Genomic DNA, 27,435 nt, shown 5'->3' on the forward strand with positions numbered 1-27,435 from the left:
TGACGCCATCCTTTAGTTGAGTCTGTGGCTCAACTTTCCCGATGTGATCTTCTACCAGGGAAGGGGCGGGGCGGGGCGGGACCCTCTCTTTCCTACTATTACTCCTCTGCTCCTCTCCTTCTGTTGTTGAGCTGCTAAGCTACCAAGGTACCTAAATCGATTACGAGAAACCAATCACATGCCTGCCAGAAACAACCCCCACAAACGGCCCTAGCATTTCTGAATAGCGGACCCGTCTTGCTGGGAAACCCCTTATTTACCTACAATTTAGTACGGTACGACATGCTGTACTAATACTACAAGTACACCAACGGCCACGACACATCTGAAAAGTACCGCAGTACGTAGCGTCGTACCTTTACGCAAAAGTATCTCCTCATTTTTTTTTTTTGTTCTCTCTCTTTTTTTTCTTCCTGCCTTTTTCTGGGAATCCGTCGCGTGCCTCGCCTGTGCAATTTCGAGAAGAAGGGAAAAAAAGCATACGCAGTTTTCCGATGTGAAGAGGACAAGGTAATTACTTTTTCTTCTTCCCCTCCTCCCTGCTTTTTTTCTTCTTTCTTTTTCCCTTCTTCTTCTTCTCTTCACTGTTTACTTGTTGGCTTCTCCCAATATAAACGGTACGAGGTCTCTACCTCTTCAGATGTCACGAAGGATTGTTCCCCCATGCTCATACTTTACTACTGATCCAGGCTCGGGAGTGACCCCTCTTCAACGTATTGCGTATGTACCCCATCAGAACCCCCCTCCGTCACAGGTACCTTATGACGTGCCTCTCGTTTGTGACCGCCGTTCCAGCCTAGAATTTTTGTGGTTTTCTGGGCCGTCTGTGGTTGTAGACAAATCGAACGAAATGAATCTTTTTTATTCTAACAATGACCTTTCTTGCACTCAAGAGACACATAAACTGAATCGCAACGACCACGACGACGACCACGACGACCACGACAAACTGTGTACATATTCCCCAGGTACCTGTCAACAATCCTCGTGCTCCTCGCCCTCCTTGTCCTCGCGGCAACCAGCCACGCCGGCTCCTTCACCCCTCCTTTTCTCCAAACTTGGTCCCCCTTCTACCGACCCGACCCGGCCGACCATGATACATCAAGACCAACCAAACGGCGCCGTCGCAGCCGCAACCACTACCAATGGCACCAGCGCGACGGCTCCTAGCACTACCGCTACTACGACAACCCCTTCCTCCTCACACCATCCTGTCCCCTTCATTCCCCAGACCTTCACGAACAACGACTCGGACGCGTCGGCAAGAAGCCTCATCCTCGCCCTCCGTCCCGACTGGTCCTCCCCCGACTCGTCGATCGAATTCGTCCGCTTCACCGACGGCATCACCAACACCCTCCTCAAGGCCGTCCACCGGCGCCCAGGCCTATCCAAGGACGATGTCGACCGCGAGGCCATCCTGCTCCGGGCCTACGGCAACGGCACCGACCTGATCATCGACCGTGCCCGCGAGACCCAGAACCACGAGCTCCTGATGCAGCACGGCCTGGCCCCCGAGCTGCTGGCCCGCTTCGAGAACGGCATGATGTACAGGTTTATCCGCGGCACCGTCACCCACCCCGAGGGCCTGCGCCGGAGGGACGTCTATCTTGCCGTGGCCAGGCGCCTGGCCCAGTGGCACGCCACCGTGCCCTGCCTGCCCGGCAAGACCCACCTGAGCGAGAAGATGAACGGCCACGCCGCCGACGTCCTCAAGTGTGTTGACGCCGGCTCCAGAACTTTTGAGACCCTGCAGGAGGCTGTCGACGGCGCCTGCCCTGGGAAACGGGCTCCCAACATCTGGACCGTCATGCAGAAGTGGATCTTTGCGTTGCCCACCGATACCCAGGCCCAGAAGGAGAGGCAGGCCCTGCTGCAGCGCGAACTGGCCAGGCTGGTGGCCGAGCTGAGCCCTCGTCCGGGCTTGGGCAGTGACGGTGTGAGTACAACCTTTTCCCCTTTTTTTTCAGGTGGCTAAGACGCAGCTGAGGACCGACCTATAACTAAATAATCTGGCCATAACAGCTCGTATTTGCCCATTGCGATCTCCTGTGCGGGAACGTCATCGTCCTCCCCAAAGGTGAGGCCACCTCACTGCCCGACATACCGGCACCAGTTTCCACCACCAGCAATGCCGACGACGAGTCAGTATCAGTCACCTTCATCGACTACGAGTATGCAGTGCCCTCGCCTGCCGCCTTCGACCTGGCCAACCACTTCGCCGAGTGGGGCGGCTTCGACTGCGACTTCAGCGTGCTCCCCACAAGATCCCAGAGGCGCGAGTTCGTCGCCGAGTACGTGCGGTCCTACTTTGCCCTGGCTGGGGGCGCGTACGACCACGACGCCGAGGTCCAGAGGCTCACGGCCGAGGTCGACGTCTACCGCGGCGTGCCGGGCTTCTACTGGGGCATCTGGTCCCTGATCCAGGCCACCATCTCCCAGATCGACTTCGACTACGCCTCATACGCTGAGGTCCGGCTCGGCGAGTACTGGGCCTGGCGGGCCGAGGTCGACGGGACCAGGCTGGCCAAGGGCGAGAACATGCCGCTGAGGGAGATGCGGTGGGCCGAGGAGTAGAAAAGAAAGAAGGAGAAAAAGAGAAAGAAAGAAAACAGAGAAAGAGGGGGCTATAGTTGGCACGTCTTGATTTACAACGTCTGCGAAGCGTGATTGTTGGTTCTATTGTGTCTTTGCATGGCGTGTGCTCTTATTTTGTGTGTGTATGAGAGAGAAAGAGAGAGTAAGAAAAGGAGACAGTAAAACGCAAAATGTTTCAGGTGCGGAAATACCCAACCTGTCCTCCTCACCAGAGAGACGGGTAGAAAGAGAGAAAGTCTCAAGGTATTCAACATGCTCTTCTTCTTTTCTTTCTTTTTGGTTTTTTCTTCTTCTTGAGATAGCGAGAAAGAGGCAAAAGAAACCCCTTGAGGGATGCAGCATATTTTGGCGCTGGGTTATTATATAGGTGATAATATCTATTTTCGGAAACAAAACTTACTCCCTATGAATTTGCTGTATTTTGAGTGTCGCACACTTTGTGAGTACAACGCTATGCCAAAGTCTAAATGTGAACTAGAAAAGAGAGATAGAAGAAAAGAAAGAAACTGAGAGCATTGGGGTTCCCTTGTGTGATCATAGTCTTACATTCGTCCTATGTACACTGAGGACCAGTCAGTGAATGAGATGATATATCGAGGAAGGTGGTCTAGCCAAAGTGATTGCACCATGCTTGATGGAAGCAATACCAATTACACTTCATAAACTTCAAGAAGCACCACTGTCCATCGTATAAGCTGTGTGCCACAAAACTCTGAGTCTGACAAGAATCGTTGTGTAGATCCTCCTCACTGCATCAACGTATACACAAAAAGTTTAAAGCAGATAACCACATCCCCCCCCCCCCCTCTTCTCCTTCTTTCACCTCCTGGTAGAAGGCTTACTTACCCCTCAGCACGCAACCAACAACTCTCTCGCTCACCATGGCGTATACGGCTGAGTGATGCAGTGACGCACATGAGACACAAGATACAACTCGCAGATCGACACCGTCACCCGCTTGCTGCCGAGACTCTCAAGTCTGGGCGTCAAGCCTAACATGGCCCCGGGCATCACTACATCCTCCGACCCAAGTTTGCTGATCATAGCCTCCCATTGGTGATTGCCACCCAAAGCAAAGAGTAGCGGAAAAAAGAAGAGAAAGGGCGGAAAGGAGGGAGGGGGGGGGGGAGCCAGAGCAGTCGAGAGCCCACTTGGACCAAGTGTAGCGCCGCCATCAACCAGTCACACTGATGCTATATGATATGCACGTTGTCACCGCGCATGAGGAGGGGGGAGGGGGTCAGCCCTCCCTGCATCAAGCTCGGCCTTGTCGCATCGGCCCAGACGCACATCATAAGCCTGATCCCCTTCCAACAAGCCCCCCTCCTTTCCTCCCCTGCGAAGGTGCTTGACACAATCCAATGAGGAGTTGAGATGAGGCCTGGACCTGGTCTTTAGCAGGTGGCTGGTATGCCGAAGGGCAGGTTCCTCTCCTCCCCCCTTCCCATCTCTCTCCCCTCCTCTCTTTTGCGATGCTTAATGCCTCCCTGCTCGAAACGAATGTGGCAACTTGCCGCGGGATATCACGCACCACACTGAACCTAGGGTCCCTTCGCACATTCCATCGGGAAGAGGAGCAGCCGATGGCCAGAACTCGGGTCGAGTGCCAGCCTCCGTGGGCGCCCAAGGAAGCGCCGGAGAGTAGAAATGCTTTTCTGCCGATTGTGCACGAAATATTTTCGTGGGCCAGACGGGCGAGATACCGCCGAGAGGAATCGTTATCTTTCGACCGCGCTCATAGGCTCATCCCTCCCTCACCTCCAGGAATGCGGAATAGATGCTACCCCTCTCGGAGACAGGACCGTGGTAGCTCGTGTGGCCCACTAGTCACAGCAAAGGGTTGAGCTCCCCTCCCCTCCCCACCCTCCCATGTCGTGCATATGTCCAGCACGATCAACAGGTACTCCTCCTCGGCCTCATGCCGGCATCATAGCTGGATGGCAAGGCGATCGGTGCAAGTAGCAGAACACAGCTGAGCCAGCCAACCAGAGCTATGCCGTCATCCCACGCCGGTAATCGCCGTTGTCAATGAAGATCTGTAACACGAGTCAAGAATTCTGTATCTCATGCGAGGGCACCATGGCCAGACGGAAACGTTCCATTGTGACGCAAGGGCTTTTCCGTACCTGTGGTTGACCTGTGGTAGACCTTTGACAGGTTATGAGCGCACTGCAGGAAGAGCGCACGACAGCCGGCTGTGGAGTCGATGGCAGGTCACGCGGTGTTGCCGTCCCCCAAATCCTAACCGCTCGAGCTGTCACAAAGGAGGGGGGAGGAAGGGGAGGGGGTGTTCAGATGGTGAGGCTAGCTGCGACGGCAGGTTCGGCAGCTCACGGGAGTAACTCCCCCCTCCCTCCCTCCCTCATTGCGAGAAGACCAACAGAGAGCAAAAGAAGAGACAAAGGCTCCAAGATGCCGTCGAAAGGCACAGGCAAGGAGCTAGAAAGAGGACAGTCTCCTCATAATTACGCGTCGTCGGGAATGGGGTGTGCTGCCCGTTGTGACGAAACCCTTGGGTGCGTACATCTTTGGCCTCGTTCTGTGCCTACGTCAAGTAGTCCTTGGCGTCTGTCCGAACAGCTGAGGAGACATCGTGATCCAGAGGCCCCACGTTGCATGCATCAGCAACCGTCAAGCGGCTCCGACGAGACTCGTACGAGAGATAAGCTTGAAATGGAGGGCCAATGTACCATGATAGGTTACTTCCGACGATGTGTGAGGCTTCTTGAACTACCATACCGCAAACAACAAAGCTGTAGGTTGGGTTGATCGTGTCTGAATATCACCTTCCCCCTAGGTATAGCACCAGGGTGCTCAGGTCATCCCGTGTTCGTCACGGAGCTCGAGCAGCTGCGATGGCAAAGCAGACTGCGTAGCTTGAACCTGTCCAAGCTCTCTGTAATGCTTCCAGCAACGGCCACCACCATCACCTCCTCCTCCTCCTCCTCCTCCTCCTCCTCCTCCTCCTCCCTCCCCTTCCTACCATCCTGCGTGGGCCCCATCATAGTGGCTAGTGGAAGTGGAAACTGAAGAGAGATCATGCTTTGTAGTCTCTTAACGGCTCTTCAATAAGCTCCTCAGAGACATGGAACCTCCATGGCGGGGGGGAGGGGAGGGTCTGGACTCCCCTTACCCAAGCTCCCTTGCCCAAGCTCTGACGACAGCAAGTGCAGTGTAGCATTGGCCGGATTCGAGCCGAGTCTTTCAACCCAGGCCCTCAAATGCTATGGAAGTCAAGTTAGCTAGAGAAAAGACTGGGGTCCGCCCCGACTGTGCCGAGCTGTCACAAGGGCTGGCAGCATCCTCGGCGAGAGTTTGTCTGTTCCGCGTCGGGATGCGATTTGTGTCTTGAGAAAGTGACTGATGCAAGGTGACGGTTCTCATTGCGTACGCAGGGACCTTGGGCTTCCGAGGTGAGCATAGATGATGACGCCTCTTTTCTCTCCCCTCCGCGTGTAGCTTCCCCGTCCGTGATCCCGTGAACGTTCGGGCGAGCATCGCAAGCGTGAGCTCAGAGCTCCTTTCCGAGACTAGCCGCATGGCGAGGTAGGGCATATTCCCTCCCCTTGGCGACAGTTCCCATGCCTCGGGACCGACCCCAGAAACTTGAGTATGTTCTCTTCACAAAATAATCAGCAGCAGGGCTGGACATCATCGGCGGTCGTTCGTGGAAGTGCCGGTCTCCACTGACTGACGCGCGTTTAGAGGCTCCTCAAAACTTTGTCGGCAATGTAACGATGGTTCCCCCTGCTCGGGAGATAGGACCCAGACACAAGCGACGTTCAGTGTTTCCTGTCCCGCCGGGACGGGACATGTTGCGAAGAGACGATGACGACCGGTATCCTCGAAGAAGAAGGTCAATATGCCAGCTGAGGAGTTGAGGCGGGCGAAAAGGGTAAGGCAAAATGTACGCTAAGCCAGAAATGCATGCGCCCTCGCTGAATAAAGCCTTGGCCAAAACCCCAGAGCTGACAAACTTGGAAACAAGCTTGAGATAATGCATGCAGACAAAGCGGGGCTCAAGTCGTCGGCGGTCGGCATCGGACATTGGTCTGTATACGGGTACCACGACAAGAACACACGGACGAGTGATTAAACGACTATTCCCTCGATCTTTGTCTTTGGAGAAGGAGGGGGAGAAGAAGAAGGGAAAGAGAGAGAGAGGAGGGGGGGGGGGCGTTCACCTCTCGCATGGACATAACACTATGCGTACTGTTGTTTGTTGTAGTTGCTGTCGTTTGTTGGTTCAAACTGCAAAACTCCAACTAGCCACAGCATCTTCGGGACGGGCCTCGGTAATCATCAAACGAAGACAGCAGCAGGCTCTGCCGGGGACGAGCATTTGGGCTGCACAAGAGGTTTGCGCTGAAAATCTTAGGAGACCCTGCATTGCAGGCCAGCACTCTGTTCCCCACGGCGATACGACTGATTATGCCGATCTCTCGTCGCTCTAGGAAAGCTTATATTCAAGCCTTGCACACACACACACTGAGACCTAGGGTTACAGTCTGCGTTATCGCCTGTCGCTCCAACCAGTGGAATGTGCAGCTCCGTCAGGCTGGGCGAGCTGGTTGACAAGCATGACAGGGTCGTCGTCGACTAATCCCAAGTCCCACTGCATTGGGCTCTGGGATCACTCTCGGCTCGCAGGTCGCTAGGACATGATCTTTTCCCGTGGCGAGGTAAATTGCCATGGTGACATAGAAGAATACCAGCTGTAAGGCAATTTGGCACAATTCCGGATGTATTTCGGTTGTGTGGGAGACCTGTCCATAGCTGCGGTCGTGGACATTGCTCCGTTGGGATTGTTTCAGCTTTGAAAATACTCCCCGACCATCGAGATGATGATACTCTCTGCTGTGCTGGTGATTCAATGTTAATTCTCCTCACAGGTGCATCTAGAGCCTTGCCAGGTTGATTTTTCTCTGGAATCATACCTAGTTGGTCATAATGACACGAACTGCATTATTGCAAATTGACATTGTAGCGACGCTGTACCAGATCCAGATCCGTATGTGCAGATGACGACCTGAATCCTGTTTGATGAGACACAAATCTCTGCGCCATGACGAGCGAGCAGGTGTGTGGATACCCTTGCTCCAAAACAATGAGCGTCTTGTGTCATTGTACAGTGAGGCAACAGGTAGAATGGCCTGAACGACGCTTTCTTTCTTTCTCGGCGTCGTTATTTGAGTCGCATGAGACTACGCGTCGCTCGGAGGTCAAGCCTTGTTGAGACTGGTGCCCTCTCTATTCTTGATGTACTTTTAGGACTTGGGAAGTTAACCCATTGTGGTAACCATTGAGTCGCACCATACCATCGGGTGAGGACCAAAGCTGATGTGGTACACAAAGTAGTTATCATCAGCACTGCTCTTACCGGCTAGATTCTGAAGATTGACAGCCGTTGTGGGATCGAACTCCGGCAGATCGAAACGGCGATATCATCCTGGCACTGCACCATGTATAAGCTGTGAGCTCTTCTCCACCTGACACAGCAGTGCAAGAACAAGAAAGGAAGACTGTGGTGGGGGCGGGGGCAAGAAATGCAAGAATGGGCAGATAATAATAGGTGACGTCGTCTTGGTGCGCTGCGCCAACGGGCCCTGGAAAGGTCTGGATTCTGGAGACTGGACCCCCAAAGCCCAGGTGGCATCTTGCGGAGCCCCCCACCACTGAAGCGGCGTGCCTTGTTCGGCCTACCTATCTGAAGCAAGAGAACCACACGGACACCGCATCGGGTACCCTGAAAAAGTAGCGCTGGCCGGTCCAGTCCAGGGTTCAGACACGGCTGTGGTATTCTATTCGCGGGAAGACGTGGCCCGTGTTCCGACATGGAACTGCGTATACGCGCGCGCACTGCTCTCTTTCTTTCCCTCTCTCTGCTACCGAAACTGTCCTCGTAGATTACCATAGTGATAGTACATGGATTATCGGCGATCTCAGGGATGAGAGCTCGGCCGTACGCAAAAAAACCGAGGCAAGACTTGGACCCGAGACCAGTTGTGTTTTGGCCTGACCTGATCGGAAGTCGGGGAAGAGGGTAACATTCTCTGCCAGAAAAAGACCAGCAAGCTCACGAGCTGCGATGGCTCACTGCCCTTAAGTCTGTTCAAGCACCCAGACGAGACTTCGGGGCTGGCGCAGATAACAAGGCACAGGAGCCGGCCGGTAGCTCTGTGTTATTGAGGTTCCCAGGCGGGAAGGATATGGTTGTTGGGGAGTGACTTGGTGATCAAGTTGGCGCACAGAAAGGCGGTGGGTTTAGTAAGAGTCAAGAGGGGCGTTGCGTGGGATCGCTGCGTGCTACATACTGTAGTACTTTCACACCAGCAGCTGCGCTACAAATGCCGGCAGAAGTGTCCGAGTTGTAGCATTTAGCGGGCCCTACCCACAACAGCAGGATTAAGCAGCAGGATTAAGCATCACGCTGCATGGGTTGGTGGCCCAGGATAAGGTGGCATTCCGCAGTGTTATGTGTCCCTGCCGCCAGACTGTCCTTTTCCGCCTGCCTAATGTCCTCGTCAGGTTCGGTCTGTGTGTGTATTTGCATACGTCAGCGCTGTTCTGCCATCATCGTAATGCAGCATAAACCTGTCGTTGCTTTAAGGTTGATTGCAGTTGGTGAACTCAGAGGGAAACGTTGGGATCGACACCGAGGATAGGCCACAGTCGCATTCGGGCCATCATCCTATCCAGGGTTTGTGATAAAGGCGTCGGAAGGCGGATGGAGCGGAAACCGGCAGATAGACTGAAGAGAAGGACACAAAGCCAGCCGGGATGAGTGAAGCCACCAGACACTAAGGGTCTCACAGGTCCCAATGGCACCATTAGCCAGCGTAACCAAACACATTGGTATCATGATTGGTACCGATTGACGTGCACGAGCGGCGATATAGGTCCGCACTGCCTCGATATAGTGTGGCAAGACCCTTGGCGGCGCCCTGTCTTGACGAGGATATACTGTAGCAGGTAATCAGGAGGAGCATTGGCCATGCGTGCAACCAGGACCCATATCGAAAAGAAGGGATATGCCCTGCCAGCCTGTACCGAGGGATATATGGATGGACTCGAGATGTTGGAGTCTCGTCCCCTTGGCAATTAGGCGGTCGTGTACACCATGGGTTCCGTGCCGGTTATTGTTGAGGAGGCTGGGGGGTTCAGTTCATGTATGAAGCGAGATCCGGGGGGTACAAGGTCCGAGTCCCAGCAGTGTGAGATGGCCAGCTTGTGATCAATCATATCTTCTTGTTGGTTATAGTCTCCTGTGTCTGGCAGGTCAATACGACAACAACCTTCTCTAGACAATAGACAATCAGTCTGGTCGTTTGAAGAAGGGGTGGGGAGAGAGGGGCAGCGAGAGGAAAGATCAGGTCAGGTCGGGGAGCTTGAGACAGGCGAGGAGCTCCACTGGGTACAGGGCTCATGCTCAGCCCTCCTCAGCTGTGATGGGCGATTTATCCGGAAACTGAGATGAGAGGGTGTTGTGATGATGGATGGTGGTGTGGCGCCCTCTTCACTTCAGGTCATGTGTTTGGGTGAGCGCCGTCTCGCAACCCATCTTCTCATCATCACCGTCACCACCATCAGCAAGCATCATGCAGGCAGATGATTGACGGCAGTGAACGAGAGACGGTGCGAGTGCACTACACCCACAATGCCAGGAGGTGGAGGTGGAGAGAAAGAGAATGCATGGTGGCTGAGGAGTCGTACTGCAGGAGGGAGGAGGAAGGGCAAGGAAGAGGAGGGGGAAAGCAGGGGGTTTGTGTGCCACATACTGACTGAGTAGTAGCTGCTAGTCACTCGCTCTTGCCCCTTCGCCCGGCAGGAAGGACAACCCCTTTCGAGCGTTTTTAGGGTACCTGGGTACTTACCTAGTGCCTAGGTGCCTAGGCACGCTAGGTACGTACTTGGTCAATCTGATGTTGCTAGCCCTCCCGCTCTAAACCTTAAGTGACTGTCACACTATCCGCACTACCAAAGGTGTACTATGGGTAGTGCCATACAACGTAGTAAGAAGGAGCAACCTTCTTCAACTGTTCCCCACTGCTCTCGACTATTTTATTTGGTTCTTGCAATCATGAGGCCTCATACTACTACCACCATGTACTTTCCCCCCCCGCCCCTCCCCTCTCCCCTGCTTCCACCGCAAGAACCGGTTTTAGTTGGTGTTTTTTTTTCTTTTCTTTTCTTTTCATCTCTCTCTTTCTTCTTTACTTTTCTGAATCTGCACTTCTTTCTCGTACAATTGATTCCTTTCCTCTGTTACCAGAGCAGCGCAATACGGGTACGGTATCAGATTACAGGCAGTAGGTATGGGCCCGAAGGTGCTACTTGATACAGAGGAAAGCTGTACTACAGGGAGGACAGTACTCACTACTCAGTAGTACCATGTATGTCAACCTGTGTGATCCTGGAAAGGAAAAGCAAAGGAAAAAGCTGAGATAATGATGCAGAATCAACTCATCTGCTCAACGTCGCCCCACCTGCAGCAGAAATCCTTGCAGCTCTTCAAGGGTGGTGGAAACGAACTGCAGTCTCGGTCCCAGCTTGCTGCAGCTCAACAGCACCACACAGGCTAGTCACTCCGTACTGGATGTGGGATCACTCCCTGACATGGCTGCTGCACCTGCATCGCTGCAGGTAGGCGTACTACTAGCATGGTACAAGAGTACCCTGACAGGCTGCGGATGCCCAGCCTGGGTGCTGTACAGATGGACGCCCCCCTGTCGCGAACGATTCCTCCTCCTCCTCCACCTCCTCCTCCTCCTCCTCCTCCTCCTCCTCCTCTTACCAGTCTCCCTCCTCATTGCTTGGCTTTTCTTGCCTTGCCTTACCCTATCCTGCCCTGCCTTGCCCTGCCTGCTCGCCTTGCCTGTCCCTTGCCGACCAACCATCCCCTCTTCCTCCTCCTCCTACTCTGCTTGCGCTCGTTTGTTTCCCTGCCCAGGGTGACCAGCAAACCCTTCTTCTCCCTTCTAAGTTCTCCGCCATCAACCAGCCTACAGTTTAAGCATTTATCCAGTCACGGCGTACGTAGGTAGGTACGTAGTTATGTCGTTCGAGACCGTTGAAGGAAGCCCTCACCTCCTCTTTCTGGGTCACACCCCCCCCCCCCTCCTCCTATCAGCTACACCTCCGAAAGCCCACGAGCACGTTTTCGGTACTGTGGGATACAGTCTCTCTCACCTTGAGGCTTGGGAGGCTTTTTGAACCTTGAGGTTCTTTTTTTCTCTCTCTTTCATTTCCTCTTCTTGGCTTCTTAGGTGCTCTGCTTGCCTCTTGTTCTCTGCTCTCCACTACCCACTACTATTACCACCGTATTATGGATCCCGCCTTAGCTGTCAACCCTTGTCTATAGCTGCTGTGTCTGCGTTGCGTTGATTTTCTCCCATTCCACATCTGGTACAGCTTCGTCGCGCGTGCATCTCTCCTCCTGTGCCATCTCGTCTCATCTTATCTGTGTCCATTATTTATCTCGACCCTGTCTCGCTCTACATCATCTGTTCTGACGATTGCGCACTTCACGCCAATAGAGGAATTGTAACTCCAGCCTCGAACGGACCTTGGCGCCGCTGTTTTGTGCTTCCTCCTCTTGTTCGGGCTACCCTCTTGCTTTATCTTCTTCTCTCCTCCCGCCGTGGCCTGTGGTGTACTTGGTCTCGTATGTACAGCATGCAGCTCCCGCACGCACAGTGACCATTCTCTCTCATTAACCCTGATGGAATTGATCCGGATGACGCCATACAGTTCTCTGTGAAGACTATGGAGATAGACTATACGCATTGTCCTCTTGAGATGGAGAGTTGATGAACCCCCAGACAACGCCTTGAACATAGCCGCACTGCTCGTACGACGACAGAAATAAAAAGTGTGGCTACGACACCACCACCCCAAGGGACGGAAAGTGGGAGCTGCGAAGTGGCAGACGGGGCGCGTTGGCTGTCAACTGTGTGTCTCTGTGCCTGAAATTGCTTGAGCCAAGGCATGTGGTGGGAGCAGGTTGTCAAGGCGCAACTTCACCCCCCATATATCCTCGCCTGCACTGGTGCATCGCCCACACCTGTCACCCTGCCGGCTTTACCACCAGGACAGACGTCTCCTCTGGAGAGAGGGGACACAACGGCGGTCTCGAAGCGCAGCGCCCCGTCTCGGAGCGCCGACCCTTTCTGGGTCCCCATGGCGGCCGAAAATCCCGGCTCGATCTTCGCAAATCCAACGCATCCCGTCTACACCGGCGCAGCGACGTCGGGCCTCGAACCCGAATCTCGGCGCACTGCTTCATCAGCTACCTACCATGATCCTGCAACTGGTCACAGCCACAGTACTAGTCTTGCCTCCGCTCCTACTCTCGACTCCGCTATCCGAGCCCTGCTCGACCAGCAGGCCGAGATCGAGGCCAGGCTTGCAGTCTTGCTACCTCAGAAGTATGGTCCCAATGTCAAGGTCGAGTTTGACATGTTGCGTCACAAGCTCAGGACACTACGCGCCTTTGCTGAGGACAATCGTAAGTGACTTGACCACACATTTTTGTTTCGGTTGCGGGGTTCCCTTGCTCTTCATATTGCTGTCGGTCATGCTGGAATCTTTGGGCAGATTGTCTGGGTTGTTGAGATTCTCATGACATGCTACCTGGGTACCTCGTCACTTGATCTGATTTCCGTCACTACACAGATATATCCGACAAGATTCACGTCCTCTCAGAGATCGAGGATGCTAGGGCACTCCAGTATCAGTGCGAATGTATTGAGATGGCCTGTCTAGATCAAGGTACGTCTCAGCCCTGATGAAGCATGGACAACTTTTTTTTTGGGGGGGGGGGGGTTGGCGGAAACTCGGAGCCGTGGGCTCACCTTTTTCTGTACCATCAGGTCTGGATATCAACGACCCAAGACACAATGAGAATCTCAAGCTATATTTCCGGGAGGGCGCACCAGACGGATACGACGCGTGGCTGGATCGAAACCTATCGCAACATGACCCGGTCGCCCGAGCTTGGAGGTCGAGAGACAGCCTCCGGTCGAATTACAGAAACTCGCACTTCTTCAAGTGCTGGGATGACCAGTGCCTACACTATATTTATGGCTTCTCGAGCCAGGAGGAGCGGGACAACCATGTGAAGGAGCACGCCGTATTGCTGAAAAGAGACTCTGGCTTGTCGATCAGCGACACGCCGACGCTGGTCACTCAAGAGCAACCCCCCCACCGTCGCGATTACAGCAATGATTATTCGAAACGATCGCCTCCGTTGTACTTGCCGCGGCCCACTGGCAGTGCGCAACTGACCAATTCTCATGCGCAAGGCTTGTCTCGCGACCACAGGGATTCCCTCAAGTCCTACTCTCTGGCTGCTGAGCCTTCGCCTCCCAAGAGGAACCTTCGAGGCTCAGTGGACTCAGAGGTCGATCCTCTCTTGCCACCACTCAAGCGCAGCCGTGTGGGACAGTCAAGATTGGAGTCCATCGGCGAACTTCGATTGCTACGTGAAGCTGGCTCGTGCCTCCGATGCAGGATATCGAAGCAAGTGGTAGGCAATATGTTCCCGAAACGTTTGAGGCAAGGCACATACTGATATTCTGCAGTGTGACTCAAACGATCCGTGTTCTTCCTGCTGTGACGCAAATCCTCCTGCTCCGGATGATTTCTGGAATCATCTTGGCTGCTACAGAGGCCCACTTGCTTCTCTCGCCGAGGCATTGTTGCTCCCAGGTCCGTCCACCCCGGGTCACACATGCGTCTTTTACGCCTTCCCTTCTTCCCTTCCTCTCTTCCCCCAGCTGACATGAGATAGCTTCACACACAACGCGACAAGTCCAGACGCCACTTGCCTCCCCTCTCGCCCCACGAAGGAACATGAACGAGTATCTCGAGCATAATTACCGATTGAACTTGGAAACCTCGCGAATGGTGAAGAGACAACTTGATTTCGACGATGGTTTCTGGGTGACCGAAGACCTCCCCAGCTTCCCGCCGTATAGTTCGTCCATGTCCTCGTTCCAACGAGAACCTGTCGAGTGGGGTCCGCCGCTGCTATCGGTATTGGCTGGGAGCTGGAACATGAGTGGGACGGCGTATGATTTCTGGCAGCTCCTTCGGCTGAGTGGATTCATCTCACCGCACCGGCATGCCGAGACAGCAACGTATCCTGTCCTGCATCATGCAAAGGTCCTGCTGAGGGAAGTTCTATTCTACGACTTGCAACAACCCGAGCCGTCGATACATGCGCAGAGAAGTGCATCTCAGCCACAGCTCCCCCCAGACGAGTCAATGAGCTACGGACGCTATCGACTATTGTACAGCTGCATGACGGAATTCTTGGGGTCATTCGAGAATGCCACACTAAGAGATGATCAACTGAGCCCACGAAGCTGGCTTGCCGTCTTCATTGCGCTCTGCATCTTCAGCGTCGTCAAGACAGTCCTGGTCGACCTCGCACACTCCAGCCCAGGAGCAAGCCCGCCGAGCATCTCTCAGGTGAACTCAGCCGTAACGACCATGTCGAGTGTCTACAGCGCCTTAGTTGATGCGCTCGCCGCCTCTTCGCCCATGATCCTGGATGATCCTCGCCTCGAGTTACAGGAAGATGAAAGAGATCTCTTCCGTTCCTTGGCGGTCCTCACTAGAAGGGATTCTTGGGCAGAGCAAGGCATCACCTCTACGAGAGACTATCTCATGCTTCTCGGACGAGGAAACATGACTGGGCCTTTTGCCAATGGTTTCATCCGGCAGAGGACTGCGAACGATCGGCACGGCTTGGTGGCGGCATCCTCCTCATCCAGACCAGCGGAGGAGAGTAGAAAACCCCTAACCGACAGGAAGCCCATAAGCGACGCATGGGCTCTAGCGGGGCTGTCTGAAAGAGACCCGTTCGCCGCCAGGCTTGCAGCCACAGACCGGCTGGTCCTATCTCCACAAGACATGAGCCCAGGCCGTAGGCATACCGTTGCTGAGACCCCGTTCTTCCGAGCGATAGGACGAGGTCCGACATCTCCCATCCCGGCACCGAGGATTCGACTGGCTTACCAACGACCGCCTATGCGCCGAGTACACTGCGGAAAGTGCAACGAATACCCTGAAGGCTTCAGGGGCGAGCACGAGCTCAGGCGACATCATGATGCCAAACACGCAACTCTCGTAAAGAGATGGGTATGCTGCGAGCCGCAAAGCCATAGCCCTACCTCACCTCACCCCGTTGTCCCGCTCTCGAAATGCAAGGCTTGTATCACTCAGAAGCGATATGGCGCCTATTACAATGCGGCAGCTCATCTGCGGAGGGCTCATTTTAATCCTCATAGGAGTGGCAAGGCCAGCGGTGACTGGCCACCTATGACAATCCTGAAGGACTGGATGAGGGAAGTGAGGCAGTCTGTGGACCTCCAAGATCAGGATTCAGACAGCGGCGAGGACGAAGCAGACTTCAGACCGCCATCCGATCTTGTCTCTCCGCAGAGCAGCCGCCGTTCACCACCACCACCACTTTTCGACGTACCAAGACTTGCGCCTGCCCCACCACCGCTTTCTCGTGGCCTCCACCCACATCCGCTGGCTACACAAGTATCTCCCTCCGTCCACAGTGCGGCGCCTCCCGAGGTCCATCCCCTCTCGACGCCGACCCAAATCACCTTTCAGACTAGCCCTGGTCCTCACTTGGTATCAGCCTACGCCAGCGTGGCGAGCAGCACCAGGTCAGATGAGTCGCCTGCTGCGTCCAATCGAAATCGATGCCCACACCCACAATGTGGCCGCGTCTTCAAAGACCTTGCCGCACACATGCTTACGCACATGGAGGAGAGGCCTGAGAAATGCCCGATCGAGACGTGCGAGTACCACACCAAAGGGTTCGCGAGGAAGTATGACAAGAACCGTCATGCTCTGACCCATTACAAGGGAACCAGTGAGTATTTTCCTTTTTCTCGTCTCTCCTCTTCGAGAAGTTGCCGCAATGCTACAATTGCAGACTTGGCGATATGGATTTTTCTAACAAGCTCTATGCCAGTGGTCTGCCCCTTTTGCCCTGGATCAGGGACGGCCTTTGAGAAAGCCTTCAATCGTGCCGACGTGTTCAAGCGGCACCTCACCGCAGTGCACAACGTCGAGCAGACGCCGCCGAATAGTCGCAAGCAGACCAGCATGAGCAGCTCTGCACCTTCGTCGGCAAGGGAAGGCGGTGGTGTCGCCTCCCACGGCGCAGCAAACGCGAGGTGCTCCATCTGCCAAAGTCAATTCTCGACTGCGCAGGAGTTCTACGAGCATCTGGACGACTGCGTCTTGAACGTCATCGTCCCTTCTACGACGCCCCGGTCGGCCGTGTCTGCATCCGGAGGTGGAGGGACTGCTACGACTAGTGGTGGCTCCGGAGGGACCAACACGACAACCAGCAGTACCTCTACCAGTATCGGCATGGACTCGGGGGGTCTGCTGGCCTCTCCACTCACGTCCGGCTCTGATAGACAGTCTGGAGGCTCCTCCTTTCGGGAACCCGATGTACACTTTACCGCCCATCTCAAACAACAAGTGGATCACGTAACCTTCCCTAGGGATAGTACAGCGACTCACGATAGGACTCCGTCAGGAGCAGCAGAAGCCGGAGCCGGATCCGGCGATGCGTCGATACGCCAACCTTCCACAACACCACAAGCAGCCCCTGAGAAAACGCAGGAATTCCCCAACCACAACAGCAGCAGCAACAGCAGCAGCACCAGTACCAGACCTGAGAAAATAGAGGAATCGCACACTCCACCTGCAGAGACACCCCAGCCCCGCACGCGCGAGGGAAGCAGATCTTTGAGACCTCTGCTGGAGCCAAACCACAGTGGTCCTGTTGTCGAGGTCAAGCTCGGCTCCCCCTTCGAGCAAGGGGTCCCAGGAAAGGAAGCGTACTAAACACAAGAGTATCTCTTTTTCATTTCTATCGTTTTTTCGCTATCATTTCTCATATACCCATCTATACATATTTCCAGTCATCATCCAGTTTGGGTCTTTTCTTCTTCTTTCCCCCCTTGACCAGCTTTCTGGGATCGCTGTCCCCAGCCTGCAGGCTACGCAGGCGCAGAGTTTTGGTACAGATCATTGTCATATATCCCATGACGTTCGCCCCTCTTGGCCCGTCAGTTCTTGTTCTTTCTACTATGTAGATATCTGGAGAAGAAAAGGGGAAATGAAGAAAAAATAAAGGGGGAGAGGCTGAACAAAAGCGTCACCTGCGACTGTATTAGACGTAGTGAAGTAAATACCACAGGACTCCAAGCCTTTTTTTTCTTCTTCCTTCTCTCTTTCTTTCCAACGTGCTTCCTCAATGAAAGGAAAAAGGTGTCCAGTGACTTTCACTATTTCTAAAGCGAGACACCGTATCTCAGCCCCGCGTGGCCGTGCTCCTCCTGAACCCCTCCCCCCCTCACAAACCAGCCTGTGATTGGGCACAAACCGCCCACAGGTTCCTAATCAGGAAGTTGACGGACCCCCCCCCTCTCCTCCCCCACCAATACCACCGCACCTGGAGGATCGAGCAGGATAGTCTAATGCTCCCAAGCACAGTCTCTTCAGGTGGATAGGGGCAACTATGTACCGGCAAGATGAAACTCTTTGCAATGGGACCAGAATTTGGTGGGCTGGAAGAGATTGTCCATTGCGCATTCTTCTTGATATTGCTGGCCCCTCGAGGAAAATGAGTCACGTTGCCATCACCCGAGAATGGTGTTGATTCGCGTCAGCCGTCGGCCCATGGAGTGAAGTTTTGCTGAACTACCCTGCATCGAGCAATGTCGGAGCATTCGCGACGGCAAGTCCCGCCGCTGATCACGATGAGGGCACATCAAAGTCTTTGGGCACTATTCCCTGCCCCGTCCGTCTACAATATAATGATGTTGTGCAGGAGCCTCGCTTTGGCAGACACTTTGAAGTGGTAGAGGCAGGTCGCGTCACTATTTGCAGGGACGAAGAGCAGATAGGTTTCAGGCCTTCGGCAACCCACTATGATCCCTTGCAAACATAGTGTCCATTGGACGCTGTCTCTGTACTGCCCAAGGGACCCACTCATTCTGATATAGACGGACGTCAGAGAATTTCAGGAGCTATGCTTAGGAGGCATTGCACAGGCCGTTGCGAAGAGTGGGCCTAATCCTTTTCTGCGTACACGTCATAACAATCCCTGACACTCGAGTCGGTTTGTCGCGCAAGCGAGTACGGGTTCTGCGCCCGTCCATCCCGTAGCAACGAGTCGGCTCCCTCACGTACCTCGCATGGCCATGCAAATAGCAAGGCATTTTGGACCAGGGTGCCCACGTCTCCTTTCCTCATGTGGTGGTCCCAGGGGAGAGTTGGGACCTCACGTGCGGGAATTTTGGAGCACATGTGTGGACTCCAGTGGCAGTGCTAGTAGGCGCAAGCTGGCCATTATTACTGTGTTGTCCTATATCTTCATGTTGAACAACCTCTTGGAACTCCCATCCCTGAACGGGAGCATCTGGTGAGGCAGGAGCCGGAACGTCTCATTCTTGCCGTGGAAGCGACCCAGCCCCGTCTCGCCAACGTGTGTCATGTAGGACTCCATACCTCTCTCTCCGGTCTTGTATCCTTGACCCGCGACCTTGAGCGCCATGTCCCGCGCCGCCTTGAGGTTGGGCAGCACACCCGGCGACGTGTACGAGCTACCTACCACGGCTAGGGTGCCACGGAAGGACTCGTACAGCTCGGTGTGTGCCTGAGCCATGCGCGCCCGGTGGCCCACGAGGTGCTGGGGAATACATTCGCGGCAGGCCTTGGTGTTTACATATGCAGGCTCAGAAGGTGAGATACCAAGTTGATGGCTGACGGTGTGGATGGCCATGTTAGCGGCCTCCTGTGCGTCGGGCCAGGACTCTGGTGGTAGATAGTCCCAGTAATGACCGCCGAGCATGACAGTCAGCTTAGTGCCGCCCACGGATGCGTACTCGGGGGTACTAGCTGCTGATTCGCGGTCCGAGTCAAAGATGACGCCGAGCGCTCCGTGCGGATTGTCCTGTACAGGGACAGATTGCGGGATGAGATAGCCAAACCCTCGGTGAGGGCTGTTGAGGAGCGACCTGGGATACCAGAGGTTGACGACCTGTATGGTGACGGCAGTGCTCTTCTTCAGGGCAGGGAGAGTATCCCCTGACAGACTGGCAAGAGTGCCGCTGTACAGACTCGATATGACCTTGTCGTACTTGTGCTCCTCGGTCGGTGATAAGCCTACCACTGCCTTTCCCTCATCCTTCTCGTATTGGATTTTTGTGACAGGAGTGCCCGTCTTGATGGTGACATTTTCATTGTGGCGCAGGACGTCGGCTATCGCGTTGGTCAAGGTGCTGAACCCGCCGTGAAAGCCAAGGAAACCAGCTGGAGAACCAAAGGAGCGCCAGACCTCTGGGATCTTGGGGTTTCTTGCAAGGAGGTCTCTTCCGGAGTCGTAGTCATGATCCTTGACAACGCTCACGCCTAAGCCGGAATGTTGGAGCTGAAAAAATAAGTTCTGCATGGTCGTCTCAGCGGCACTCAGCTTCCATATATCTCCGCCCCAGATACCATGGTACAATGCTGACAGCATATTGTTGACAACATCTGGACGACCAAAAGCCTTCTCAAGAAACGCCCCGGTGGACATGTCCTGATGGTCGGCGATTGCGATCCGTGGGGGTAGGCCTTTCGGCCTGTCCTGTTGCCATTTCCATTTCGCCTCCGCATCCTGACGATAGAGGCTCTTGGCCGAGGACAAGGCGCCTTCGAAGAGGGGTTCCGTCAGGACCTGCTTTAAGGTCCCGAAGAACCAAGACAACCCCGAGAGTAAATTTTTGGCCTCTGGAGCTCCTGGAAGCTGTACCAGGTGATCTGGATAATACATGTAGCGCTGGCTGAGAATTGAACCACGTCTCGTGGTCTTGGAAGGGGCGTCGGGATGGTCGTCAGGCAGCTCGTAAAGACCTAATTGCTCCATCTATGAACAAAGAAAAAAGAAGAAGAAACCATAAAGAGTCAGCTGTGCATCTGGGGTCTTCCTGCCGATACAGATAACGCAATCATCATACCATATCAAACAGCACGAAATCCTCCCATCTGCCCAAGCCATGCTGGGGCGAGACAGCACGAGCGCCACGCTCGAAGGTGACAGTGGCCTCGTTGCCCTCTTCAGTCATGACCTGAGTGCGGTGTGTGTCTATCCAACCTCCCAGCCTATCAGATGCCTCGTAAATGGTGATCTTGGCGTCGGGATGGAAGCGTGTCAGGTAGTATGCGGTGGTGAGGCCAGTCAGGCCACCGCCAAGGACGGCGATATCCTTGGGCACCGATGATGCGGCAGCATAGCTCCGTGTGCCTGGCCTGCACCTTGACCGACTGAGATTCCCCGACCATGGCCTATGACGGATCGATTGGGAGACAGCACAGCTGGAATAGGGACTGCTCTGCTGGCGGGTCCATGTTGAGCGCAGGCGAAGGTCGAGTTGACGGAGGCGTCGTCTGCAGCAACGTGAGGATGAGGACGATGATGATGACAACGACGAGGCAGAGATGATATGGGCTCGTGAAGTCAATGAAGCTCGCAGAGCCGCATTGGCCAAGTGCGAGACCATATCGCCTGCAAGGGGTCGTTCTGCAGGGGATGTTCAGGTCGAAAGTCGAAAGAGGTGATGACTTAAAAGGTGTCATAGCACAATGTGGTGCAACTGGGACTGACGTCGCCGATGAGAGCTCGCCCACCGCGGCAGGGATTAGCTCGACTCAGGCCAGTGCAGCGCCTGCCAGGCACACACGCAGCACGCAGCACGCACGTACTATGTATGTACTACGGCACTCGCAGCGGGCAGGCGCTATAGGGCTGATCAATCGGGTACTTCCCCTGTAGCGGGGCACCCAACCCAAAAGCACAAACCCTCCTCAACTCTCCTTGCAACCACCGCATTTTTGGACGACACGATTGTATCAATTTCCACACACCACGTCTATTTGATCTCTGAAACATAACTTGATCAGCGAGCAAGGCAGACTTTCTAGTATGGGGGCCGTGGCAGACCTCGCAACAATCGAGTGTGAGGGCACAAAAACCAACAGATATACTCTGATATGCACAGTGGCTGGCTCGGCGAGCTGACAGTAGCTCTGCCTGGAATCGACGATCGATCGTAGAGTTCCTTGGACCCCACGTCCGTCCTCTTCCGCGTCGAAGGATGGACGGTTGAGGATCGCCAATGCCCGCATATGTGGACACACTTGCTTCAGACTGCTCGAGCTCACAAACCTGTCAGGACTCAATCTATGGAAGCTTGGTCGGCATGCGAACCGCTTTCAGACTCGACTCGGGTTTCGAATTCGGATCACACCAGCCTCTGGCCTTCCACCTTCGCCGAATTTCACCATATTCAGAGTCAGCGCTCAGGGCCCTGGTCCCGCTTTTACTAGCCAACGCCGGGTCCGAGGTCACTGCCATGATTGACCCTGCCTGCTACCTTGCCCGCCTGCCCGCCTGCAGATTGTCTCATCTTGGCACCTCTTATGTGGGGGTGGGGTTGAACACGAGTAATCCTCCTCCGTATCCGCCGGAGTCGGCGCACCTATAGGATCAACCACATATCACCCCGTGAGCCCCAGACCACTGCAGCATCATTTGGTCAGGTAGCCATCAACCAAGACCTATTCTGGCATCACTCTCGTGCAGCCAGCAGCACCGTCACAGCATAAGGCTCGCTCTCTCGTATTGATCTACAAAGCCTGAGAGCGAGGAGTGGAAACCTTGGTCTCTGACATTGTACAGGCAGCCCTGCTGACCTGCTGACCTTGACACAGGCGCGGCCCCGCCTTCCGGAGACCATACCGAGCCGAACGCTGCCGTCCCGCTTGGCCTTGCAATCCGGCAGCCAGTCAACCTGCTGTTTACCCCCTTGGCTGTCATGCACCTCTTCTCTTGTGTTCTCCATGCCAGTCCAGGGGAAGGAGATCGTCTTGCTGCCGACGATGCGTGACCAGGAATCTATGTCTCTTGAATTGTGGGCGTTGGCGGGTTACTTGTCATGCGACTGCCTTGGAGAGCTTTCAGATGAACAAAGGAGCTCTTTTGGGTCGGGATTCTCGCAGGTTCTCCTCCCCCCCCCCCCGGTCCTTTCAATTACTCGTCTCGCTGTCACCGAGAATTTGGATCTGCTGTTGGCCCGCGCTGGGAGGCTGCGCCGCCCCTAAATTTCAGCCTAAGAAGGACTATAGAAGCTTTGGAACCCAAGTGTGGCCGGCCGAACCGGCGGACCCCCACGCGACTGAAGGCCCACCAGCAAATTCCCGCAGTCGCCCTGATCCCAGCATCGAAAAATTTCGTCGGCTTGGGGGTGAGGAGAGGGGGTTTTCTGACACAGAATCATTGTGTGCGCATACTAGGATCTCTTGAGGACGTCTCGAGCGACAGTATGGTCACGGCAGCCGTGTGCGACCAGTAGAATGGTACCGCACTTTCGATGCTACCAGGACTGATGTCGCCTTGGGCAAGATGAGACCCGGCACGGCAATGGTACTTGGGGGTCACGCTTTGGGGCCTTGGAAGGAAACGCGGCCCACACTACACCTCTCATCCCACGCTTCTCCAGATCCAAAATTGCGTCAGGGCAGCCTTAGCGGCTCCTCGCCGGAACATGTACTGTGGTACCTGAACTCGGGGGCAACCCTGGACCAAGGCTGAGAGCGAATACAGTCGGAGAGCCACCTGACCAAGAGATTTCAACAATGGGTAAACAAACATCCTGATCGACGACTTGCCTCTTCTCTGGGCTTCTGTTTGCATATGAAGGAAATCACAGTGCTCTCGTCGTGTGACTGGCCAGCCGACTTGTTTCCAGATTCCCTACCTAAAACTGCTGGGACTGACGGATTCTGCAAGTTCCTGGTCGGTTCTTCCTCTCGAAATTGACTATGCACTACTGGATTCGCCAGCGCTTCCTTGACCGGTCGATGGTACATGCGGGAACCTCTACCATTCCCCGACCCCTGCTGGTGCACCCCGAACTCACCCAGGAACGAGCCGGGGTCTTACATCAAAAGTAATGGGCCCGCTGACGGCAGTGACCAAGCGGTCGAACAGGGACGGGCTCGTCTCTTGGACCTGATGTCGTGGATTATAATAACCCCCAGGCAGCCCGTTTAGCCACACCTTGTGATGTCCATCTTCAAGTCTGATCTTCTCCAGATCCAGTTTTTACCCTACCAGCCGCCAACCCATACTCTCTCTGGTCACCAAACGCCCTCCCACCCAAATCCCCAACCAAGTTCTCCCTTGACTTGTTACGGCATATAACCATATACCTCGTTTGCGTGTGCCCTTTCTGTGCCATTGTTGCCTTGTTCTACCCCTAATACGAATTCCCCCAAAGGACTCACCACCGGAGAATGCTACAACAACGTCACTCTGAGTCAACAATATTCTTGTGATCCCACCAATCGCCACACAAAACGTCTGGCGATCCTAGTTTTGGCACACGCCTGCTTGTGTCCCATACACACAAGAAAGAAAGAAAAGAAGAGGAAGAAAGGAAGGAAAGAATATCAGCAACTATGCTCTCCTACGATACCCCCGTGTCCATGAACGGACAGTCTCCAACGTCAACAACCAATATCACGGCAACTCGACAGGCCATGGCCCCCAATACTCCTCTGAAGGTGTCCATGCCTGCGGATAAGAACATGAACAGCAACACCACGGCCTTTGGTCTTGATGTCCACCCTGCACACCATCATATCTGGCTTGTCACTGGACCGGCTGGCTGTGGCAAGACCACGGTGGCAACCCATCTGGCCAAGGCGCTGGGCATACCTTATGTAGAGGGGGATGAGGTATGGCTTCTGAACAATCTTTTCTTGATGCCGCGTGGGGCACGTTCACTGACGGACCTCTAGTTCCACACTGCAGAGAGCATCACCAAGATGAGCCTGGGCCAGCCACTCACTGACGAGGACCGGTGGGACTGGCTCACCCGCCTTCGGGAGGAGGCACTGAAGCAGCTTGCTCTGGGCCATGATGGTGTGGTTGTCACCTGCTCAGCCCTTAAGCGCAAGTACAGGGATGTCATCCGTGTGGCGCCCTACTTCTCGCCAGGACTCCAAGTACACTTTATCTACCTCGACGCCCCGGAGGAGGTACTACAGCAGAGGGTTGCAAAGCGTCAGGGCCACTATATGGGTGCTGGGATGGTGCACAGCCAGATTGCCATCTTACAGCCACCCATGCGAGATGAGGTTGACTGTGTCACTATCGATGTCAGCAGGTCTGGAGACGAGGTCTGTATGGATGCGCTCAACCAGGTCGTCACGAAGCTGGCAGAGGATCAATGACATTGAAGCCCAGTTCAGTCATCATACCCTCTTTCATTCTTCTTTCATCCTTTCTTTTTGGTTATCTTCAATTGCTGTTTTATTTCTTTTTCTTTTGGTCTACTCGGGTCATGAGCAGCCTACAGGATGGCTCAGGGATTATCATGTCTGCATTTGATTTTGGTCTACACCCACATACATAAACACGGCGTAACGTCTGGACCGGCGAATTTCGACAGGGAAACATGAGTCTCGTTTTCTTTTTTTCCTTTTCAGATACCAAAGAAGAGAGAGAGCATTCAAGGAACTACTGGTGTGGCTGCAAAGCCTTGACACCTCGCGAGATCAAAGGCGTTCATCAAGATTAGGTGCGTGCGACCATGGGCGCAACGTATCACTGGGGGGAAAAAAAGGGGGGGGGAGGAAGAAGCAGAAACAGACACTGCATGGACATGGATTTATTCAGCCTATAGGAAGGCTCTGGATGCACAGCCGTCAGAGGCCGGGGGGGGGGGGAAGTTACGGCTTTGGGCAGCAGGGAGGAGCAGCGCTAAGACTCGAAAAAGCAAAGGGGATCACGAGCCTACTTGCCTGCTCATCTAGAAGAAAAGCCATCAGCCCCAATACAACATGATGATTTAGGCAATTGCTTGTTACGTGGCACCCCTCCTGCGCCCTTGTTCTTTCCTGGCCGAGTACGAGATGCCCACACCCAGCGTATAATAAGTAAGCCGTGGTATTATAACCGGAAGCAACCAAGCTGGTAAATACAGTAGTTGTTTAGCTGCGGGCCGCCAAGCCTAGCATAAAGTGATTTGTCTCACTCTCACGCTCTTTCTTGTTTTGGTGAAGAATTCCCCCATCGATACCGCGATGCAACCATCAACCACTTGGAAAGGCGCTGATCTGCAACGAACCTCTGTACTGCATGTTGACTGGGTTGGTGTTTGCTGGTTTCCCAAAGGAAAAGGAGAAGGAGAAGAAGAAAGAAAAAAGAAAAGTCCAAGCAAAACAAAACTCCGCACAGAATCTTCTATGCAGGTAAACGATTGATATGTGTCACAACAGCAGCAGGATTTCTCCTCTTGCCCAATCAAGGTAAATAAAATACAACCAGATTGTTAGGCGCCCCCCCCCCCCCTTCCCAATGGGGCTCTGCTAAGTCGTTGCTTCCTTCCCCCTCCTCGCGTGCGCGCCTTCTTCCACACCCCACCAAGACAAGAGAGCTTTCTTGACCGGTCAGCGCAACTCGCATGACTAGCTCCATGACCGACGTTGTCGAGCGGGTCACCTGAGTGGCATGGCACTAGCCATATGCTACTTCTTCCCTACTCTTTCCTTTTCCTTTTTTGTCTCTTTTTCTCTCTCTCCCTCTCCCTCTTTCTTGTTTTCCTCAGCACATCCCGAGATGATGAGATGAGAAATGACGCACCCATGCAGGGCAAGCCGCAGCAATTCAGAACCCCCCCCCCAGACCATTGATGTTACCCAGAGAATTCTGATTCGACCACGTATGTTTGCTGACGACCCCCTTGGCATCCTACCACGAATGATGAGATGTGATCGAAATCACGACGAGTACAAGCCATCTTCAGAGAATCGGAGAGAGAAGAGGAAGATGGGAAAGGAATCGGGGGAAAATGTAATTCTCCCATTGGCAGCCCTACTTTTTACCTTAACCTTACCTTTTCACCGGGAATTCTTTCCCATGCCCATCTCGTTTTGCTGCAACGCTCCCCCCCCCCTCCATCTCTGGTTAAGCAAGAATGTTCTATTGACGTCGCTTTTGTTATTCTTGCCCCTCCTTCGTGAAACCACCTGCAGTCAGGTACGTACAGGAACCGGGATGTTTCCCAAAAAGATGGGGAAAAAGGAATGGGAAGAAGAGGAAGGTAATGGAGGGAGGGGAAAAGAACCCACCCCCCCCCCCTTTCTCTCTCCGAGTTTTTCCCTTGCACCCAAACTCCTCTCTTTTTTCGGTCCTTTCTTCCCTGATGCTACCTGCTGCGCCGTGGTGCTACTATGGTGGGGTGTTGTCTGTCCCTCAGCACGGGGGAACACACGCAAGACGACTAGAGCCAGATGGATCAGGCCACGCCAGCCCAGATCAAACCCCTCAAACTTGTCGTAAAGTCCCGCATTTCTACACTGCCATCCCATTGTTCCGGATCCCCGGAACGTGGAAAGTTTCCCTGCGCTGGGAGGGCATGTGAAGGCGGGGGAGGGGGGTCAAAGAAAGAGAGAGAAGAGGAAGCTGATTCAGGCACATACGTATGGATAGCAGGAGAATACTGACGGGATGCCCATGCTGCGCAGAACGAAGTAAAAGAGGGACAAGCTCATGGAATATCAATCTGGAGGGGGAGAGTACGGGGAGGGAAGACAGCTCGCTCTGTGCGTTCTCCGCTGAGGAATGTCTGAGAGACCCGAATCGCCGTCCACGGGAAGCCTCTTCAAGTGTTCCAAGGACGATGGAGATGGATGAATAGAATTGAACTGATCAAAAGTCAACAGCCAGTCCTACCCTGTGAGATAAAGCAT

General features: G+C 54.3%; 6 protein-coding genes across 6 annotated transcripts; 4 read left to right on the forward strand and 2 right to left on the reverse strand.

Annotated features, from left to right (window-relative positions):
- Positions 1–1,093: 1,093 nt before the first annotated feature.
- M406DRAFT_264336 (kinase-like protein) lies at positions 1,094–2,574 on the forward strand (the record flags this gene model as incomplete). The annotated part of the gene is made up of 2 exons (XM_040917655.1): positions 1,094–1,936; positions 2,023–2,574. 2 exons carry the CDS (start codon positions 1,094–1,096, stop codon positions 2,572–2,574), a joined length of 1,395 nt encoding a protein of 464 aa, XP_040773263.1.
- A 2,786-nt stretch (positions 2,575–5,360) lies between these two features.
- On the reverse strand, positions 5,361–5,714 carry M406DRAFT_357382 (uncharacterized protein). The gene has a single exon (XM_040923665.1). It carries the CDS (start codon positions 5,634–5,636, stop codon positions 5,415–5,417), a length of 222 nt encoding a protein of 73 aa, XP_040773264.1. The 5' UTR covers positions 5,637–5,714; the 3' UTR covers positions 5,361–5,414.
- Positions 5,715–12,939: 7,225 nt separating this feature from the next.
- Positions 12,940–16,977, forward strand: M406DRAFT_235664 (uncharacterized protein; the record flags this gene model as incomplete). The annotated part of the gene is made up of 6 exons (XM_040916023.1): positions 12,940–13,102; positions 13,270–13,365; positions 13,467–14,122; positions 14,178–14,330; positions 14,413–16,489; positions 16,592–16,977. Coding segments are annotated over 6 exons (3,531 nt in total), but the record flags the coding sequence as incomplete, so codon positions are not given.
- A 2,119-nt stretch (positions 16,978–19,096) lies between these two features.
- Positions 19,097–20,810, reverse strand: M406DRAFT_237963 (uncharacterized protein; the record flags this gene model as incomplete). The annotated part of the gene is made up of 2 exons (XM_040916071.1): positions 19,097–20,545; positions 20,637–20,810. Coding segments are annotated over 2 exons (1,623 nt in total), but the record flags the coding sequence as incomplete, so codon positions are not given.
- Positions 20,811–24,138: 3,328 nt separating this feature from the next.
- Positions 24,139–24,915, forward strand: M406DRAFT_264732 (carbohydrate kinase; the record flags this gene model as incomplete). The annotated part of the gene is made up of 2 exons (XM_040917686.1): positions 24,139–24,417; positions 24,481–24,915. 2 exons carry the CDS (start codon positions 24,139–24,141, stop codon positions 24,913–24,915), a joined length of 714 nt encoding a protein of 237 aa, XP_040773267.1.
- Positions 24,916–26,296: 1,381 nt separating this feature from the next.
- M406DRAFT_103079 (uncharacterized protein) lies at positions 26,297–27,396 on the forward strand. Its single transcript, XM_040915043.1, has one exon. It carries the CDS (start codon positions 26,318–26,320, stop codon positions 27,023–27,025), a length of 708 nt encoding a protein of 235 aa, XP_040773268.1. The 5' UTR covers positions 26,297–26,317; the 3' UTR covers positions 27,026–27,396.
- The last annotated feature ends 39 nt before the right edge of the window (positions 27,397–27,435 follow it).

The sequence above is a fragment of the Cryphonectria parasitica genome (assembly GCF_011745365.1).
Source record: "Cryphonectria parasitica EP155 unplaced genomic scaffold M406scaffold_7, whole genome shotgun sequence".
Lineage (NCBI taxonomy): Eukaryota > Fungi > Ascomycota > Sordariomycetes > Diaporthales > Cryphonectriaceae > Cryphonectria > Cryphonectria parasitica.